The sequence below is a fragment of the Brienomyrus brachyistius genome, chromosome 6 (assembly GCF_023856365.1).
Source record: "Brienomyrus brachyistius isolate T26 chromosome 6, BBRACH_0.4, whole genome shotgun sequence".
NCBI classification, from domain to species: domain Eukaryota; kingdom Metazoa; phylum Chordata; class Actinopteri; order Osteoglossiformes; family Mormyridae; genus Brienomyrus; species Brienomyrus brachyistius.
The window spans coordinates 16,257,076-16,278,275 of record NC_064538.1 but is presented as its reverse complement, the minus strand read 5'-3'; the positions used below and the strand labels follow the sequence as shown (position 1 = coordinate 16,278,275).

Here is a 21,200-nt window from a genome sequence, read left to right as displayed (position 1 = left end):
CATGGGGCAGTTTCCAGTTGAACCCTAAGGAGTAGGTTAAGTCCAGCCTTGGCTTCCAAGCTGACGTTTTTCTACATATGTGCTCGTGTATCATGGACAGTAAGAGGGGGCAGGCAAGGAGAGAATATCTCTCTCTCTTTGGGGATCAATAGAGTGTTGTTATTATAACGTCTAAAACGTATGATGGTCTGTCGATAAATCTATAACAATATCAATGAAGTCAATGTTTATCTAAAGAAATCAGAATTCAGGAAAAGCCAGGGGCCGGACCGAGTGTAGGGGGCGTGGCCAGAGACAGCCTGCAGAGACAGCCTGCTGACTGTTCCAAATCATGGGTGCATGTTACAAGTCCGGAACATATTTTAACTTAGTACTAACTTAGCATCATATTTGATCTGATTCGACTGAATATCCCAGGTTTCCATCTCTCATGCATCTGGTGTGACGTGTTTTCAGACTCTCAGGCTGGCGCAAAGAAATCTTACGGGAATTGAACGTCTCACTCCGGTCAGCTGACCAAAGTTGGTAACCTTGGTATTGTGTGTAGGAGATTCGGTATAACTATAATTTCGTTCTCCATTTACATGCCCGTAGTGTCTTTAAGTGTTATGTAGTTTTGCCTGAAACGCAAAAATAAAACAAAGCAATTAAAGTCAGATAGTTGCTCAAATTCTGCTGTAGCGATTGAAGAACTTTTGTCGGAAGCTGGATTCGAACCCACGCCTTACTTCGGAGAACAGAATACCCCTTACTTCGAAAGGCCATTTTCGCTGCGCAGGAGGCTTTAGACCGCTCGGCCATGGGGCAGTTTCCAGTTGAACCCTAAGGAGTAGGTTAAGTCCAGCCTTGGCTTCCAAGCTGACGTTTTTCTACATATGTGCTCGTGTATCATGGACAGTAAGAGGGGGCAGGCAAGGAGAGAATATCTCTCTCTCTTTGGGGATCAATAGAGTGTTGTTATTATAACGTCTAAAACGTATGATGGTCTGTCGATAAATCTATAACAATATCAATGAAGTCAATGTTTATCTAAAGAAATCAGAATTCAGGAAAAGCCAGGGGCCGGACCGAGTGTAGGGGGCGTGGCCAGAGACAGCCTGCTGACTGTTCCAAATCATGGGTGCATGTTACAAGTCCGGAACATATTTTAACTTAGTACTAACTTAGCATCATATTTGATCTGATTCGACTGAATATCCCAGGTTTCCATCTCTCATGCATCTGGTGTGACGTGTTTTCAGACTCTCAGGCTGGCGCAAAGAAATCTTACGGGAATTGAACGTCTCACTCCGGTCAGCTGACCAAAGTTGGTAACCTTGGTATTGTGTGTAGGAGATTCGGTATAACTATAATTTCGTTCTCCATTTACATGCCCGTAGTGTCTTTAAGTGTTATGTAGTTTTGCCTGAAACGCAAAAATAAAACAAAGCAATTAAAGTCAGATAGTTGCTCAAATTCTGCTGTAGCGATTGAAGAACTTTTGTTCGAAGTTGGATTCGAACCCACGCCTTACTTCGGAGAACAGAATACCCCTTACTTCGAAAGGCCATTTTCGCTGCGCAGGAGGCTTTAGACCGCTCGGCCATGGGGCAGTTTCCAGTTGAACCCTAAGGAGTAGGTTAAGTCCAGCCTTGGCTTCCAAGCTGACGTTTTTCTACATATGTGCTCGTGTATCATGGACAGTAAGAGGGGGCAGGCAAGGAGAGAATATCTCTCTCTCTTTGGGGATCAATAGAGTGTTGTTATTATAACGTCTAAAACGTATGATGGTCTGTCGATAAATCTATAACAATATCAATGAAGTCAATGTTTATCTAAAGAAATCAGAATTCAGGAAAAGCCAGGGGCCGGACCGAGTGTAGGGGGCGTGGCCAGAGACAGCCTGCAGAGACAGCCTGCTGACTGTTCCAAATCATGGGTGCATGTTACAAGTCCGGAACATATTTTAACTTAGTACTAACTTAGCATCATATTTGATCTGATTCGACTGAATATCCCAGGTTTCCATCTCTCATGCATCTAGTGTGACGTGTTTTCAGACTCTCAGGCTGGCGCAAAGAAATCTTACGGGAATTGAACGTCTCACTCCGGTCAGCTGACCAAAGTTGGTAACCTTGGTATTGTGTGTAGGAGATTCGGTATAACTATAATTTCGTTCTCCATTTACATGCCCGTAGTGTCTTTAAGTGTTATGTAGTTTTGCCTGAAACGCAAAAATAAAACAAAGCAATTAAAGTCAGATAGTTGCTCAAATTCTGCTGTAGCGATTGAAGAACTTTTGTTCGAAGTTGGATTCGAACCCACGCCTTACTTCGGAGAACAGAATACCCCTTACTTCGAAAGGCCATTTTCGCTGCGCAGGAGGCTTTAGACCGCTCGGCCATGGGGCAGTTTCCAGTTGAACCCTAAGGAGTAGGTTAAGTCCAGCCTTGGCTTCCAAGCTGACGTTTTTCTACATATGTGCTCGTGTATCATGGACAGTAAGAGGGGGCAGGCAAGGAGAGAATATCTCTCTCTCTTTGGGGATCAATAGAGTGTTGTTATTATAACGTCTAAAACGTATGATGGTCTGTCGATAAATCTATAACAATATCAATGAAGTCAATGTTTATCTAAAGAAATCAGAATTCAGGAAAAGCCAGGGGCCGGACCGAGTGTAGGGGGCGTGGCCAGAGACAGCCTGCAGAGACAGCCTGCTGACTGTTCCAAATCATGGGTGCATGTTACAAGTCCGGAACATATTTTAACTTAGTACTAACTTAGCATCATATTTGATCTGATTCGACTGAATATCCCAGGTTTCCATCTCTCATGCATCTAGTGTGACGTGTTTTCAGACTCTCAGGCTGGCGCAAAGAAATCTTACGGGAATTGAACGTCTCACTCCGGTCAGCTGACCAAAGTTGGTAACCTTGGTATTGTGTGTAGGAGATTCGGTATAACTATAATTTCGTTCTCCATTTACATGCCCGTAGTGTCTTTAAGTGTTATGTAGTTTTGCCTGAAACGCAAAAATAAAACAAAGCAATTAAAGTCAGATAGTTGCTCAAATTCTGCTGTAGCGATTGAAGAACTTTTGTCGGAAGCTGGATTCGAACCCACGCCTTACTTCGGAGAACAGAATACCCCTTACTTCGAAAGGCCATTTTCGTTGCGCAGGAGGCTTTAGACCGCTCGGCCATGGGGCAGTTTCCAGTTGAACCCTAAGGAGTAGGTTAAGTCCAGCCTTGGCTTCCAAGCTGACGTTTTTCTACATATGTGCTCGTGTATCATGGACAGTAAGAGGGGGCAGGCAAGGAGAGAATATCTCTCTCTCTTTGGGGATCAATAGAGTGTTGTTATTATAACGTCTAAAACGTATGATGGTCTGTCGATAAATCTATAACAATATCAATGAAGTCAATGTTTATCTAAAGAAATCAGAATTCAGGAAAAGCCAGGGGCCGGACCGAGTGTAGGGGGCGTGGCCAGAGACAGCCTGCAGAGACAGCCTGCTGACTGTTCCAAATCATGGGTGCATGTTACAAGTCCGGAACATATTTTAACTTAGTACTAACTTAGCATCATATTTGATCTGATTCGACTGAATATCCCAGGTTTCCATCTCTCATGCATCTGGTGTGACGTGTTTTCAGACTCTCAGGCTGGCGCAAAGAAATCTTACGGGAATTGAACGTCTCACTCCGGTCAGCTGACCAAAGTTGGTAACCTTGGTATTGTGTGTAGGAGATTCGGTATAACTATAATTTCGTTCTCCATTTACATGCCCGTAGTGTCTTTAAGTGTTATGTAGTTTTGCCTGAAACGCAAAAATAAAACAAAGCAATTAAAGTCAGATAGTTGCTCAAATTCTGCTGTAGCGATTGAAGAACTTTTGTCGGAAGCTGGATTCGAACCCACGCCTTACTTCGGAGAACAGAATACCCCTTACTTCGAAAGGCCATTTTCGCTGCGCAGGAGGCCTTAGACCGCTCGGCCATGGGGCAGTTTCCAGTTGAACCCTAAGGAGTAGGTTAAGTCCAGCCTTGGCTTCCAAGCTGACGTTTTTCTACATATGTGCTCGTGTATCATGGACAGTAAGAGGGGGCAGGCAAGGAGAGAATATCTCTCTCTCTTTGGGGATCAATAGAGTGTTGTTATTATAACGTCTAAAACGTATGATGGTCTGTCGATAAATCTATAACAATATCAATGAAGTCAATGTTTATCTAAAGAAATCAGAATTCAGGAAAAGCCAGGGGCCGGACCGAGTGTAGGGGGCGTGGCCAGAGACAGCCTGGTGACTGTTCCAAATCATGGGTGCATGTTACAAGTCCGGAACATATTTTAACTTAGTACTAACTTAGCATCATATTTGATCTGATTCGACTGAATATCCCAGGTTTCCATCTCTCATGCATCTGGTGTGACGTGTTTTCAGACTCTCAGGCTGGCGCAAAGAAATCTTACGGGAATTGAACGTCTCACTCCGGTCAGCTGACCAAAGTTGGTAACCTTGGTATTGTGTGTAGGAGATTCGGTATAACTATAATTTCGTTCTCCATTTACATGCCCGTAGTGTCTTTAAGTGTTATGTAGTTTTGCCTGAAACGCAAAAATAAAACAAAGCAATTAAAGTCAGATAGTTGCTCAAATTCTGCTGTAGCGATTGAAGAACTTTTGTCGGAAGTTGGATTCGAACCCACGCCTTACTTCGGAGAACAGAATACCCCTTACTTCGAAAGGCCATTTTCGCTGCGCAGGAGGCTTTAGACCGCTCGGCCATGGGGCAGTTTCCAGTTGAACCCTAAGGAGTAGGTTAAGTCCAGCCTTGGCTTCCAAGCTGACATTTTTCTACAAATGTGCTCGTGTATCATGGACAGTAAGAGGGGGCAGGCAAGGAGAGAATATCTCTCTCTCTTTGGGGATCAATAGAGTGTTGTTATTATAACGTCTAAAACGTATGATGGTCTGTCGATAAATCTATAACAATATCAATGAAGTCAATGTTTATCTAAAGAAATCAGAATTCAGGAAAAGCCAGGGGCCGGACCGAGTGTAGGGGGCGTGGCCAGAGACAGCCTGCTGACTGTTCCAAATCATGGGTGCATGTTACAAGTCCGGAACATATTTTAACTTAGTACTAACTTAGCATCATATTTGATCTGATTCGACTGAATATCCCAGGTTTCCATCTCTCATGCATCTGGTGTGACGTGTTTTCAGACTCTCAGGCTGGCGCAAAGAAATCTTACGGGAATTGAACGTCTCACTCCGGTCAGCTGACCAAAGTTGGTAACCTTGGTATTGTGTGTAGGAGATTCGGTATAACTATAATTTCGTTCTCCATTTACATGCCCGTAGTGTCTTTAAGTGTTATGTAGTTTTGCCTGAAACGCAAAAATAAAACAAAGCAATTAAAGTCAGATAGTTGCTCAAATTCTGCTGTAGCGATTGAAGAACTTTTGTCGGAAGCTGGATTCAAACCCACGCCTTACTTCGGAGAACAGAATACCCCTTACTTCGAAAGGCCATTTTCGCTGCGCAGGAGGCTTTAGACCGCTCGGCCATGGGGCAGTTTCCAGTTGAACCCTAAGGAGTAGGTTAAGTCCAGCCTTGGCTTCCAAGCTGACGTTTTTCTACATATGTGCTCGTGTATCATGGACAGTAAGAGGGGGCAGGCAAGGAGAGAATATCTCTCTCTCTTTGGGGATCAATAGAGTGTTGTTATTATAACGTCTAAAACGTATGATGGTCTGTCGATAAATCTATAACAATATCAATGAAGTCAATGTTTATCTAAAGAAATCAGAATTCAGGAAAAGCCAGGGGCCGGACCGAGTGTAGGGGGCGTGGCCAGAGACAGCCTGCTGACTGTTCCAAATCATGGGTGCATGTTACAAGTCCGGAACATATTTTAACTTAGTACTAACTTAGCATCATATTTGATCTGATTCGACTGAATATCCCAGGTTTCCATCTCTCATGCATCTGGTGTGACGTGTTTTCAGACTCTCAGGCTGGCGCAAAGAAATCTTACGGGAATTGAACGTCTCACTCCGGTCAGCTGACCAAAGTTGGTAACCTTGGTATTGTGTGTAGGAGATTCGGTATAACTATAATTTCGTTCTCCATTTACATGCCCGTAGTGTCTTTAAGTGTTATGTAGTTTTGCCTGAAACGCAAAAATAAAACAAAGCAATTAAAGTCAGATAGTTGCTCAAATTCTGCTGTAGCGATTGAAGAACTTTTGTCGGAAGCTGGATTCGAACCCACACCTTACTTCGGAGAACAGAATACCCCTTACTTCGAAAGGCCATTTTCGCTGCGCAGGAGGCTTTAGACCGCTCGGCCATGGGGCAGTTTCCAGTTGAACCCTAAGGAGTAGGTTAAGTCCAGCCTTGGCTTCCAAGCTGACGTTTTTCTACGTATGTGCTCGTGTATCATGGACAGTAAGAGGGGGCAGGCAAGGAGAGAATATCTCTCTCTCTTTGGGGATCAATAGAGTGTTGTTATTATAACGTCTAAAACGTATGATGGTCTGTCGATAAATCTATAACAATATCAATGAAGTCAATGTTTATCTAAAGAAATCAGAATTCAGGAAAAGCCAGGGGCCGGACCGAGTGTAGGGGGCGTGGCCAGAGACAGCCTGCAGAGACAGCCTGCTGACTGTTCCAAATCATGGGTGCATGTTACAAGTCCGGAACATATTTTAACTTAGTACTAACTTAGCATCATATTTGATCTGATTCGACTGAATATCCCAGGTTTCCATCTCTCATGCATCTGGTGTGACGTGTTTTCAGACTCTCAGGCTGGCGCAAAGAAATCTTACGGGAATTGAACGTCTCACTCCGGTCAGCTGACCAAAGTTGGTAACCTTGGTATTGTGTGTAGGAGATTCGGTATAACTATAATTTCGTTCTCCATTTACATGCCCGTAGTGTCTTTAAGTGTTATGTAGTTTTGCCTGAAACGCAAAAATAAAACAAAGCAATTAAAGTCAGATAGTTGCTCAAATTCTGCTGTAGCGATTGAAGAACTTTTGTCGGAAGCTGGATTCGAACCCACGCCTTACTTCGGAGAACAGAATACCCCTTACTTCGAAAGGCCATTTTCGCTGCGCAGGAGGCTTTAGACCGCTCGGCCATGGGGCAGTTTCCAGTTGAACCCTAAGGAGTAGGTTAAGTCCAGCCTTGGCTTCCAAGCTGACGTTTTTCTACATATGTGCTCGTGTATCATGGACAGTAAGAGGGGGCAGGCAAGGAGAGAATATCTCTCTCTCTTTGGGGATCAATAGAGTGTTGTTATTATAACGTCTAAAACGTATGATGGTCTGTCGATAAATCTATAACAATATCAATGAAGTCAATGTTTATCTAAAGAAATCAGAATTCAGGAAAAGCCAGGGGCCGGACCGAGTGTAGGGGGCGTGGCCAGAGACAGCCTGCTGACTGTTCCAAATCATGGGTGCATGTTACAAGTCCGGAACATATTTTAACTTAGTACTAACTTAGCATCATATTTGATCTGATTCGACTGAATATCCCAGGTTTCCATCTCTCATGCATCTGGTGTGACGTGTTTTCAGACTCTCAGGCTGGCGCAAAGAAATCTTACGGGAATTGAACGTCTCACTCCGGTCAGCTGACCAAAGTTGGTAACCTTGGTATTGTGTGTAGGAGATTCGGTATAACTATAATTTCGTTCTCCATTTACATGCCCGTAGTGTCTTTAAGTGTTATGTAGTTTTGCCTGAAACGCAAAAATAAAACAAAGCAATTAAAGTCAGATAGTTGCTCAAATTCTGCTGTAGCGATTGAAGAACTTTTGTCGGAAGCTGGATTCGAACCCACGCCTTACTTCGGAGAACAGAATACCCCTTACTTCGAAAGGCCATTTTCGCTGCGCAGGAGGCTTTAGACCGCTCGGCCATGGGGCAGTTTCCAGTTGAACCCTAAGGAGTAGGTTAAGTCCAGCCTTGGCTTCCAAGCTGACGTTTTTCTACGTATGTGCTCGTGTATCATGGACAGTAAGAGGGGGCAGGCAAGGAGAGAATATCTCTCTCTCTTTGGGGATCAATAGAGTGTTGTTATTATAACGTCTAAAACGTATGATGGTCTGTCGATAAATCTATAACAATATCAATGAAGTCAATGTTTATCTAAAGAAATCAGAATTCAGGAAAAGCCAGGGGCCGGACCGAGTGTAGGGGGCGTGGCCAGAGACAGCCTGCAGAGACAGCCTGCTGACTGTTCCAAATCATGGGTGCATGTTACAAGTCCGGAACATATTTTAACTTAGTACTAACTTAGCATCATATTTGATCTGATTCGACTGAATATCCCAGGTTTCCATCTCTCATGCATCTGGTGTGACGTGTTTTCAGACTCTCAGGCTGGCGCAAAGAAATCTTACGGGAATTGAACGTCTCACTCCGGTCAGCTGACCAAAGTTGGTAACCTTGGTATTGTGTGTAGGAGATTCGGTATAACTATAATTTCGTTCTCCATTTACATGCCCGTAGTGTCTTTAAGTGTTATGTAGTTTTGCCTGAAACGCAAAAATAAAACAAAGCAATTAAAGTCAGATAGTTGCTCAAATTCTGCTGTAGCGATTGAAGAACTTTTGTCGGAAGCTGGATTCGAACCCACGCCTTACTTCGGAGAACAGAATACCCCTTACTTCGAAAGGCCATTTTCGCTGCGCAGGAGGCTTTAGACCGCTCGGCCATGGGGCAGTTTCCAGTTGAACCCTAAGGAGTAGGTTAAGTCCAGCCTTGGCTTCCAAGCTGACGTTTTTCTACATATGTGCTCGTGTATCATGGACAGTAAGAGGGGGCAGGCAAGGAGAGAATATCTCTCTCTCTTTGGGGATCAATAGAGTGTTGTTATTATAACGTCTAAAACGTATGATGGTCTGTCGATAAATCTATAACAATATCAATGAAGTCAATGTTTATCTAAAGAAATCAGAATTCAGGAAAAGCCAGGGGCCGGACCGAGTGTAGGGGGCGTGGCCAGAGACAGCCTGCAGAGACAGCCTGCTGACTGTTCCAAATCATGGGTGCATGTTACAAGTCCGGAACATATTTTAACTTAGTACTAACTTAGCATCATATTTGATCTGATTCGACTGAATATCCCAGGTTTCCATCTCTCATGCATCTGGTGTGACGTGTTTTCAGACTCTCAGGCTGGCGCAAAGAAATCTTACGGGAATTGAACGTCTCACTCCGGTCAGCTGACCAAAGTTGGTAACCTTGGTATTGTGTGTAGGAGATTCGGTATAACTATAATTTCGTTCTCCATTTACATGCCCGTAGTGTCTTTAAGTGTTATGTAGTTTTGCCTGAAACGCAAAAATAAAACAAAGCAATTAAAGTCAGATAGTTGCTCAAATTCTGCTGTAGCGATTGAAGAACTTTTGTCGGAAGTTGGATTCGAACCCACGCCTTACTTCGGAGAACAGAATACCCCTTACTTCGAAAGGCCATTTTCGCTGCGCAGGAGGCTTTAGACCGCTCGGCCATGGGGCAGTTTCCAGTTGAACCCTAAGGAGTAGGTTAAGTCCAGCCTTGGCTTCCAAGCTGACGTTTTTCTACGTATGTGCTCGTGTATCATGGACAGTAAGAGGGGGCAGGCAAGGAGAGAATATCTCTCTCTCTTTGGGGATCAATAGAGTGTTGTTATTATAACGTCTAAAACGTATGATGGTCTGTCGATAAATCTATAACAATATCAATGAAGTCAATGTTTATCTAAAGAAATCAGAATTCAGGAAAAGCCAGGGGCCGGACCGAGTGTAGGGGGCGTGGCCAGAGACAGCCTGCTGACTGTTCCAAATCATGGGTGCATGTTACAAGTCCGGAACATATTTTAACTTAGTACTAACTTAGCATCATATTTGATCTGATTCGACTGAATATCCCAGGTTTCCATCTCTCATGCATCTGGTGTGACGTGTTTTCAGACTCTCAGGCTGGCGCAAAGAAATCTTACGGGAATTGAACGTCTCACTCCGGTCAGCTGACCAAAGTTGGTAACCTTGGTATTGTGTGTAGGAGATTCGGTATAACTATAATTTCGTTCTCCATTTACATGCCCGTAGTGTCTTTAAGTGTTATGTAGTTTTGCCTGAAACGCAAAAATAAAACAAAGCAATTAAAGTCAGATAGTTGCTCAAATTCTGCTGTAGCGATTGAAGAACTTTTGTCGGAAGCTGGATTTGAACCCACGCCTTACTTCGGAGAACAGAATACCCCTTACTTCGAAAGGCCATTTTCGCTGCGCAGGAGGCTTTAGACCGCTCGGCCATGGGGCAGTTTCCAGTTGAACCCTAAGGAGTAGGTTAAGTCCAGCCTTGGCTTCCAAGCTGACGTTTTTCTACATATGTGCTCGTGTATCATGGACAGTAAGAGGGGGCAGGCAAGGAGAGAATATCTCTCTCTCTTTGGGGATCAATAGAGTGTTGTTATTATAACGTCTAAAACGTATGATGGTCTGTCGATAAATCTATAACAATATCAATGAAGTCAATGTTTATCTAAAGAAATCAGAATTCAGGAAAAGCCAGGGGCCGGACCGAGTGTAGGGGGCGTGGCCAGAGACAGCCTGCAGAGACAGCCTGCTGACTGTTCCAAATCATGGGTGCATGTTACAAGTCCGGAACATATTTTAACTTAGTACTAACTTAGCATCATATTTGATCTGATTCGACTGAATATCCCAGGTTTCCATCTCTCATGCATCTGGTGTGACGTGTTTTCAGACTCTCAGGCTGGCGCAAAGAAATCTTACGGGAATTGAACGTCTCACTCCGGTCAGCTGACCAAAGTTGGTAACCTTGGTATTGTGTGTAGGAGATTCGGTATAACTATAATTTCGTTCTCCATTTACATGCCCGTAGTGTCTTTAAGTGTTATGTAGTTTTGCCTGAAACGCAAAAATAAAACAAAGCAATTAAAGTCAGATAGTTGCTCAAATTCTGCTGTAGCGATTGAAGAACTTTTGTCGGAAGCTGGATTCGAACCCACGCCTTACTTCGGAGAACAGAATACCCCTTACTTCGAAAGGCCATTTTCGCTGCGCAGGAGGCTTTAGACCGCTCGGCCATGGGGCAGTTTCCAGTTGAACCCTAAGGAGTAGGTTAAGTCCAGCCTTGGCTTCCAAGCTGACGTTTTTCTACATATGTGCTCGTGTATCATGGACAGTAAGAGGGGGCAGGCAAGGAGAGAATATCTCTCTCTCTTTGGGGATCAATAGAGTGTTGTTATTATAACGTCTAAAACGTAAATTCTGCTGTAGCGATTGAAGAACTTTTGTCGAAAGTTGGATTCGAACCCACGCCTTACTTCTGAGAACAGAATACCCCTTACTTCGGAAGGCCGTCTACGTTCAGTCGGGCGAATGAGACCGCTCGGCCATGGTACAGTTTCCAGTTAAACCCTAAGGAGTAGGTTAAGTCCAGCCTTGGCTTCCAAGCTGACGTTTTTCTACATAGGAGCATGTGATGCTCTGCTGCCTTGAGTGAAAGTCCTGACATAATGTCTTTTAACATTTGCTTCCATGGCGCTGTTCTACATTAAACATTTTGAAACGAAGCAGCCGAACTCGTGCCGGCGGTACGAAACGCGTCGAAGTTTCCCGACTCGACGCATGGAAAAGCCAGGGGCCGGACCGACTGTAGGGGGCGTGGCCAGAAACAGCCTGGTGACTGTTCCAAATCATGGGTGCACGTTACAAGTCCGGAACATATTTTAACTTAGTACTAACTTAGCATCATATTTGATCTGATTCGACTGAATATTCCAGGTTTCCATCTTTCATGCATCTGGTGTGACGTGTTTTCAGACTCTCAGGCTGGCGCAAGGAAATCTTACGGCAAGTCTATTCTACACTAGTATAAACGTAAAATCAGCGACACCAAAGGCGTTGGAGTAGTTTGCAAAACCTACAGACTATTTAAAAGGTAACACAACTGTTACATACGTTTTATATCCGTGTGTCTGGGTGTGCAGACTTGTGGCGAATTGAACGTCTCACTCCGGTCAGCTGACCAAAGTTGGTAACCTTGGTATTGTGTGTAGGAGATTCGGTATAACTATAATTTCGTTCTCCATTTACATGCCCGAAGTGTCTTTAAGTGTTATGTAGTTTTGCCTGAAAGGCAAAAATAAAGCAAAGCAATTAGAATTAACCAGTTGCTGAAATGCTGCTGTAGTGATTGAAGAACTTTCGTCGGAAGCGGGATTCGAACCCGCGCCTTACTTCTGAGAACAGAATACCCCTTACTTCGGAAGGCCGTCTACGTTCAGTCGGGCGAATGAGACCGCTCGGCCATGGTACAGTTTCCAGTTAAACCCTAAGGAGTAGGTTAAGTCCAGCCTTGGCTTCCAAGCTGACGTTTTTCTACATAGGAGCATGTGATGCTCTGCTGCCTTGAGTGAAAGTCCTGACATAATGTCTTTTAACATTTGCTTCCATGGCGCTGTTCTACATTAAACATTTTGAAACGAAGCAGCCGAACTCGTGCCGGCGGTACGAAACGCGTCGAAGTTTCCCGACTCGACGCATGGAAAAGCCAGGGGCCGGACCGACTGTAGGGGGCGTGGCCAGAAACAGCCTGGTGACTGTTCCAAATCATGGGTGCACGTTACAAGTCCGGAACATATTTTAACTTAGTACTAACTTAGCATCATATTTGATCTGATTCGACTGAATATTCCAGGTTTCCATCTCTCATGCATCTGGTGTGACGTGTTTTCAGACTCCCAGGCTGGCGCAAGGAAATCTTACGGCAAGTCTATTCTACACTAGTATAAACGTAAAATCAGCGACACCAAAGGCGTTGGAGTAGTTTGCAAAACCTACAGACTATTTAAAAGGTAACACAACTGTTACATGCGTTTTATATCCGTGTGTCTGGGTGTGCAGACTTGTGGCGAATTGAACGTCTCACTCCGGTCAGCTGACCAAAGTTGGTAACCTTGGTATTGTGTGTAGGAGATTCGGTATAACTATAATTTCGTTCTCCATTTACATGCCCGAAGTGTCTTTAAGTGTTATGTAGTTTTGCCTGAAAGGCAAAAATAAAGCAAAGCAATTAGAATTAACCAGTTGCTGAAATGCTGCTGTAGTGATTGAAGAACTTTCGTCGGAAGCGGGATTCGAACCCGCGCCTTACTTCTGAGAACAGAATACCCCTTACTTCGGAAGGCCGTCTACGTTCAGTCGGGCGAATGAGACCGCTCGGCCATGGTACAGTTTCCAGTTAAACCCTAAGGAGTAGGTTAAGTCCAGCCTTGGCTTCCAAGCTGACGTTTTTCTACATAGGAGCATGTGATGCTCTGCTGCCTTGAGTGAAAGTCCTGACATAATGTCTTTTAACATTTGCTTCCATGGCGCTGTTCTACATTAAACATTTTGAAACGAAGCAGCCGAACTCGTGCCGGCGGTACGAAACGCGTCGAAGTTTCCCGACTCGACGCATGGAAAAGCCAGGGGCCGGACCGACTGTAGGGGGCGTGGCCAGAAACAGCCTGGTGACTGTTCCAAATCATGGGTGCACGTTACAAGTCCGGAACATATTTTAACTTAGTACTAACTTAGCATCATATTTGATCTGATTCGACTGAATATTCCAGGTTTCCATCTTTCATGCATCTGGTGTGACGTGTTTTCAGACTCTCAGGCTGGCGCAAGGAAATCTTATGGCAAGTCTATTCTACACTAGTATAAACGTAAAATCAGCGACACCAAAGGCGTTGGAGTAGTTTGCAAAACCTACAGACTATTTAAAAGGTAACACAACTGTTACATACGTTTTATATCCGTGTGTCTGGGTGTGCAGACTTGTGGCGAATTGAACGTCTCACTCCGGTCAGCTGACCAAAGTTGGTAACCTTGGTATTGTGTGTAGGAGATTCGGTATAACTATAATTTCGTTCTCCATTTACATGCCCGAAGTGTCTTTTAGTGTTATGTAGTTTTGCCTGAAAGGCAAAAATAAAACAAAGCAATTAGAATTAACCAGTTGCTGAAATGCTGCTGTAGTGATTGAAGAACTTTCGTCGGAAGCGGGATTCGAACCCACGCCTTACTTCTGAGAACATAATACCCCTTACTTTGGAAGGCCGTCTACGTTCAGTCGGGCGAATGAGACCACTCGGCCATGGTACAGTTTGCAGTTCAACCCTAAGGAGTAGGTTAAGTCCAGCCTTGGCTTCCAAGCTGACGTTTTTCTACATAGGAGCATATGATGCTCTGCTGCCTTGAGTGAAAGTCCTGACATAATGTCTTTTAACATTTGCTTCCATGGCGCTGTTCTACATTAAACATTTTGAAACGAAGCAGCCGAACTCGTGCCGGCGGTACGAAACGCGTCGAAGTTTCCCGACTCGACGCATGGAAAAGCCAGGGGCCGGACCGACTGTAGGGGGCGTGGCCAGAAACAGCCTGGTGACTGTTCCAAATCATGGGTGCACGTTACAAGTCCGGAACATATTTTAACTTAGTACTAACTTAGCATCATATTTGATCTGATTCGACTGAATATTCCAGGTTTCCATCTCTAGTTCCATTCTAGTTTTGCCTGAAACGCAAAAATAAAACAAAGTAATTAAAGCCAATCAGTTGCTGAAATGCTGCTGTAGTGATTGAAGAACTTTTGTCAGAAGTGGGATTCTAACCCACACCTTACTTCGGAGAACAGAATACCCCTTACTTTGGAAGGCCGTTTACGTTGAGTCGGGTGCCTGAGACCACTCGGCCATGGGGCAGTTTCCAGTTAAACCCGAAGGAGTAGGTTAATATGTAACCATCGAAGGGCTGACCTCTGTGGCCTGACATATAGCACTCTTCTTCTTTGCTCTCATATGTGGGCTTCTATCTGGAGATAAATAAACAGCCAAGTATCCAGCATTTTATTAGGTTGCTGGCTATGTGATAATAAACCTTTGATTTTATTCCATGAGCAGAGGACCCTAGCATGCCCAGCCAGAATGAATTATTGCCTTCTCTCAATACAATATACAGTAAGAAAACAAAAAGAGAGAGAGAGTCGCCGCCATGGGGCGCCTGGCAGTAAATTCCATTTGAAGAACATTCTAGATGATGCCAATTCTCCCTCAGACTTGAATAGGTTTTATAATACATGACAGAGGCCTGTGTGCTATTCAACACCATCTGAAACGCAATCTGCCTCTCGGTCTCCTTCACATCTTGGATCCTCGTGAGGAGGAATATTGTTTTGTGCAGATTTGCTCAGACGCCCCTCAATCTCCAGAACCCAATAAAAAAACCACCAAGGCTGAGGTGGGTAGGGAAGGACGTCTCACAGGAAACTGGAGCAAACAGATGCGGTGTCCCCTGAGCATCCCAGCAGCGCAGGAAAGAGTGTGCCGGTATTAGCGGACTCCCTCAGACCGGTCGTGTCTACAGCCAGGAGAGCTGCAGATCCCAGCTAATCCACCCCAGGTGTTTATAGACTGTAAGAGGATCCGCCGCTTTTGGCTGCCATAATCACATAAGCTGCTAACGACTTCAGTCAAATTTCACCGGTAGGCAAAAACACCACCTCCACACCGTGATAGTGAACCCTGCCTCACATGCTGACAAGGTCAACATATTGTTGATAAAATATGCACCCTGGTCATTTGCCAAAAAACTGCACTTGTCACTATGCAGAAACAGAATCATGCTCCCTCAAATGCAGATGAATAGGGCACAACACTTCTCACAATTCACAAAATCCCAGGTACTCCGAATCGGCCATAGAACCATGCAGTCGGTGTCAGATCGTTTGGCACCAAACTCAATAGCATAATGTGGCTCCATCTGTTTCAAACCGGCTTCGCAAATGCAAAAGGAATGTTGATTCTTATACTGGAATCAATTTTTCATTGACAAAAATGTCAACAACCAAAGAGTGGTTTCGCTTCTCCTCTGTGTACCCCTGAGTGTCTGAGTGTACGCAGGATGTCTGTAAATCTGATAATATGCAGAACCAGGAGAACGGTCCAGACAAACACTGCGGGCTCTGACCTAGGAACTGAACCCAAGGCCTTGGTGCCAGAATCAGACAAAGACAAGACGATGCTATGTAAATGTGGACAAATTCTCCAGCTCGCCTAGTGTCAGAGGCATGTGGTCCAGTTCTCATTTACCAAGGTTAATAAACGCAGGCACAGCTAGATGCCTTGTTCTGCATAGTGAAGAGACAGACTGCAGTTAAACTAGTAGCCTGGAACAGCCTTAGAGCTCATTTGCAGGAGCGACTCTGTGGTAAGACCTTGACAAGGCCTAATGAAACTTTAATGCATTTTTACATTAGATGTGCATGTTTTTGCGTGAGCCATCCTCTCACATGTCTAAATGCATGAAACCGGCCCTGACACCTCCTAACATGGACATGTTTGAAGATTCTGTGTTGCTAAATATAGTACAACCCTGGAATCTTTCAGTGAACAAAATGAAACATAATCCACCTCTCTGAGGCACATGTAAATGCTATGAGACACTCCTACTTAAAATTATAACTGAAATAATTACACAAAAATTCACAATAACAGGTGAATAGCTGGTCTACAAATGACGTGTTCTTTCTAACAAATAAAATTTAAATATTCGTCCCCACCTAACACCAAGTCAACAGCCCCTCTATCCCTTTGTTATAGAGGTGCACGGATCCGATATTCATATCGTTATCGGCACCAAGGCCGCCCCTTGGCCAAACTGCGGCCCTAAGCAAAAGAAATTTTAAGCCCCCCATTACAAAATGACTATACCACGAAATGCCATTTAGGTTTACAGCCTTTATTAGTAGGAACAAATCAAATGAACAGCCTCTTTCGGCGTATTTGACCGCTGATTGGTCAGACGTTGCGTGCTGTCAATCATTGCGGCAACGCGTGCGGTGTAAAATTACTCGTTTCTTTTTTGTCTCTCCTGCCTTGGGCTGACTTGGTGCTCTATGCGCGTGTTCTGCGTGTAGAGAGGAGCGGCGCTGATCGGCACCGATCCAGACATATTAGTCGGATCGGATATCGCCCATATATGACCGATCCACATCCGATACTAACTTATTAATTTGTAGTAAAAATATAGATCATATTTCTTGTTAAATCAATCGCGCGACAGCGGTTTCCCATTTCGGATGTTTTTTTGCACCTTCCAAGCCGGTCGCTAACGCTGCCACTCAGTCTTTTTGCCACTCAGTGGGCGTGAGCGGAGTGACTTCCGCCTGCTGTGACGTCACGGGTATACCTTTCCAGTACTAAGAGCTTAAAGAATCTCGGGTAAGAGGGAGACGATCTGGAAGTATTAGTAACACAACGATTTTACCTCTTTGTAAAAACAAAGTTTTGAGAGGTGGAAACAGGGTTTAGTGGAAAATCTCACTAAACAAAATGCACGCGACGGTGCAACACAAGGCGTTATAATTTGAAAAAAGAAAAATTGTTTGAAACAAAAATTTGGGAGTCGCTAGCTTGGGTTGCGCACTCCCTACAGCTTGTGATACACGAGGGTCTGCGATCGCAGCGAAGTGACGCTGTTGCCAAAGGGAGAAAAAATCTGGGGCATTTTAAGCATTCCGCCACTTGCGTATCCTCGCTTGGAAGATATTCAAATTGAACTGCAAATGCCTTTAAAACGCTTAAAACAAGATGTACAAGGTGGAACTGTACATTATACATATATATTTCTAGTAACCTACTTAAAGACTTTTTGACATACTTTTTTCTATTTGTATTTAATAGTTTTAAAAATATTACTGATATGACGCAAAAATATTTATATATTATATATGTATCATATTAAAATATTAAAGTAGAGCTCTATATCGCTATCTGCAGCATTCTATATCGGAATCGGATCGCAACCGAAAAATGTAGATCAGCTCATCCGTACTTTGATATATATACTTTGATTGTTATATAGCATCGAAAAAACTTCTGCTTAATGTATTTTAAATAACGTACCCTTGTATTGTTTAACACAAAGTCTCACCACTGTCCCCATAATGACAGCGAAGGTTTATTAATGATATCTTTTTAAGCGGAAAATAATATCTCCTCACAATGAAAATTATTCAGGGAGCCCGACTGGTCCCTACTACGATTAATTTCACTGTTCCTTTTGTCATCTATAATCGTTGTTGAGGAGTATACCCACTGACAAAGAAGCTTTAGCATTAGAACAACCAATATAAAAAATTAAGAAAATTTCATCCGTTGCCAACATATTAAGAAAACAATAAAAGGTCCTGCTTTCCATTTAAATATGAATAAGTATCATGTGCCATATTTTGGTTAGAAAGCATACAGGCTCCTACCTCTCGATATTTAATTTGGCATAATTCGCCCCATCCTAATAAACAGAACTGTGCATTTAGATTATGTTGTGTCCCCTAATATCAAACTATCTCCTATATGGATTCTAAGATTCATAACTGAGACGAATTTGGATATTTAGGCTTTACAGTTGTACCTCAATACGTCTACTTCTGTTCAGTACAGAAGGAAGCTGTTGCACCGTCGCTTAAACAAAGACTTCACAGAAAACCTAATTCCCATCATAAGCAGAACACACTTCTCATGTGCTGTGCTCGCAGCCCTCAGAATAGTACGCAACTCTGATTCAATATTCCTGATTCAACATTGCACTCGTGAGATAAATAAAATTAAATAATGATCCTCACAGAGGTCTAATGCGCCAGAATTACAGCGCCTGGATGTTAACTGCTGCGAAAGCATAAACGCCTGGGAACAAACAACACAAAGCGCATAAAAGTGATCTTTTAAAAAAAGTGTCCCCTGTAGAACTGCCGTTCATTTAAATAGCGAGTGGTGGAAATGGTGCCCTCTAATGGTGAGAAAAGTCAGTTTAAAGCGCTCTTCCAATTTAATTTTGTCTTTCATTTGCACGACAGTCCATCTTCAGTCCGTATAGTTCATGTCACGGGTCAATTTGTGTAACGCCGTAGGTGTTGGTAAGGAAGAACTATATGATTCATGCTGTTATGCTCATTAATTCTTCCTCCTTTGGCCAAACTTACAAAACTTTGGTCTAATTTATATTCCGTGAGTCCTCCACAAAATATTGCCTAAGGGGCTTAAGCAGTTGAGATGCTTCACTGGTGAGCAAAAACAGAACCTACAAAGTACTCTTGTGAAGGTTCATAAATTAAAGCAGAGAAATGCATTCATAACAAACGCATGTAGTGCTGAATTTTCTCTACCAGAGACCCAAAATTACACTCTCATAATAAAAGCGCAATCGAATCTACTCAAAGAATGGCAAATTACAAGACCACCTGCGCCCAATGCAACATTTACTGAATGATATCGCAGCTTTCATTTTATACGAGCACAATTTAAATTGCAAATATTCGTTCTATTTTACAATCATTTGTAGGTTCAACCCCCTAAAATTAAAATAGTGATATGAATTACGGTGCACACACAACACATACCTAACAAAGACACTTGATAAGAGTATGCATGGTCTTCCACCAGAGTCAACAGTGTCGGGCGTGTCTACAACTATCCTGCTCTATCCTGTTTTCTCATTGTAGCACATTGACATTGGATTTAAGAGCATCTGAGACGTTTGTCTATAGTCAAGTACCAAGTCCATTCCCTATATAGACCCTACGTATACAACTTAGGTGGGAGAACAATGTTTGCAAATAATAATAAAATCAAAAGAATACAATACGCTACATCTGTCGTTAGAATTAATGATTCTTCAAATTTTTACATACCTGCCAAGAGCCAGAAGGAATTTCAGCGAATCTGCCCAGCCCGCCAAATGTATAACATCTGTACATGTGGTCAAATGACTCAGAGCAGTGCCAAAGTAAGCCGAAGCTCACGGAGTCCTTATTTTTCAGGTGATCTTTAACAATCCACGCCGGAGAGATGAAACTAAAACTACAGATGGCAACCAGAGCCGAAGATAAGAGGACCCAAAAGCAGCCCACACAGCTGAACATCCTCGGAGCTTGGGGCAGCGAGCTCGGAGACAGATCAGTCCCAACCCCGGCTTCTTTCTTTTTCCGATCCAGCAATGAATGCATTTGTTCTGAGCACCCAGGAAACGAAAAAACCACAAATTCCCATACGTTACATTAAAAACCTAAAGGATCCTATATATCAAACAGTGAAGCGCCTGAAAAGAAGAAACAAAAGATCAAAACATCCGAATGAAATGTAACTTTAAGCAAAAATGGCCCGTCGCTTTCCATCCGCATACAATTTCATCCAGTACCTCCGTCTCCTTATCTTCGATTTCTGTTGCAATTTCAAAGGCATGGAACAACACATTTGTCACACCCAAATGTAAATAGTCCGGCAGAGCAGAGCTCCTCTGCAGCTGTCATGCCGCAGCTGCGCTTCATATCACAATATCTATACGGTATCTCTCCCAGGTCCAGTTCTGCATGAAACGAAACCCCGGCTGCTGTTATTTTTAGGTCCGTTAGCATCGATAGCGCAGTAAATGCGCCTCGTTTTCTGATCTTTAGCGGGTCTGTTTTGCCCAGTACAGGATGCCAGCGGCAGCGGCGGCGGCGGCAGCGGCAGCGGCAGCAGCAGCAGCAGCAAGCGCGAGGACAGAGCCGTCACTGCGCTGCCTCTTAACTCAGAAGTGGGCGTCTCCTTTGCGCTCAATTACACAGCATTCCATGCCCACAATTTAAAAATCTCAACTTAATTTATGTATATTTAATTTAGCCATGTAAATAATTTATAAAGACAAAATGAAAAACAGCTGGAACCTCGGCTTAAAAATAAACTGCAATGAGTTCTGAGGCGACATCAATTCCAATCCATAATAACTAAATTTCCTGGCTACGGAATCAATCACGAAGCGAGTCGAATAAAAACAAAGGTAAATATTCACGCCCTGCTGCTAATCATATCATAATTCAGGGCAATAAGTGTTTGCCTACTGTTAAAATATTAACTTTACTACGCAGATTAATGAAACCACTATTTAATATTTTATACTGGTTCATACGCTGTACCGTTCCACCCCCTACTGACCAATATGAGGAACAGTATGCTATACCTTCCCATTAATACGATTTGGTACGATAGACAGTAAAATACAGTTTAATAGTGTACTACTCAGTCATAACATGTATTTACAGAATATATCTTAGATAGCCGATTTGTAATATTTAAGTAGCCTACATATATAACATATTTCGCCTAA

The 21,200-nt window shown here is 43.3% G+C and overlaps 1 protein-coding gene across 1 annotated transcript in view; it reads right to left on the bottom strand.

Moving 5' to 3' along the window:
• LOC125744692 (LHFPL tetraspan subfamily member 7 protein) overlaps nt 1–20,611 on the bottom strand; it is a 93,045-nt gene extending 72,434 nt beyond the window's left edge. The window contains exon 1 of the mRNA XM_049016805.1: nt 19,747–20,611. Coding sequence (XP_048872762.1) covers nt 19,747–20,061 — 315 coding nt within the window. The 5' untranslated portion in view covers nt 20,062–20,611. The remainder of the gene's footprint in view (nt 1–19,746) is intronic.
• Between the last annotated feature and the right edge of the window lie 589 nt (nt 20,612–21,200).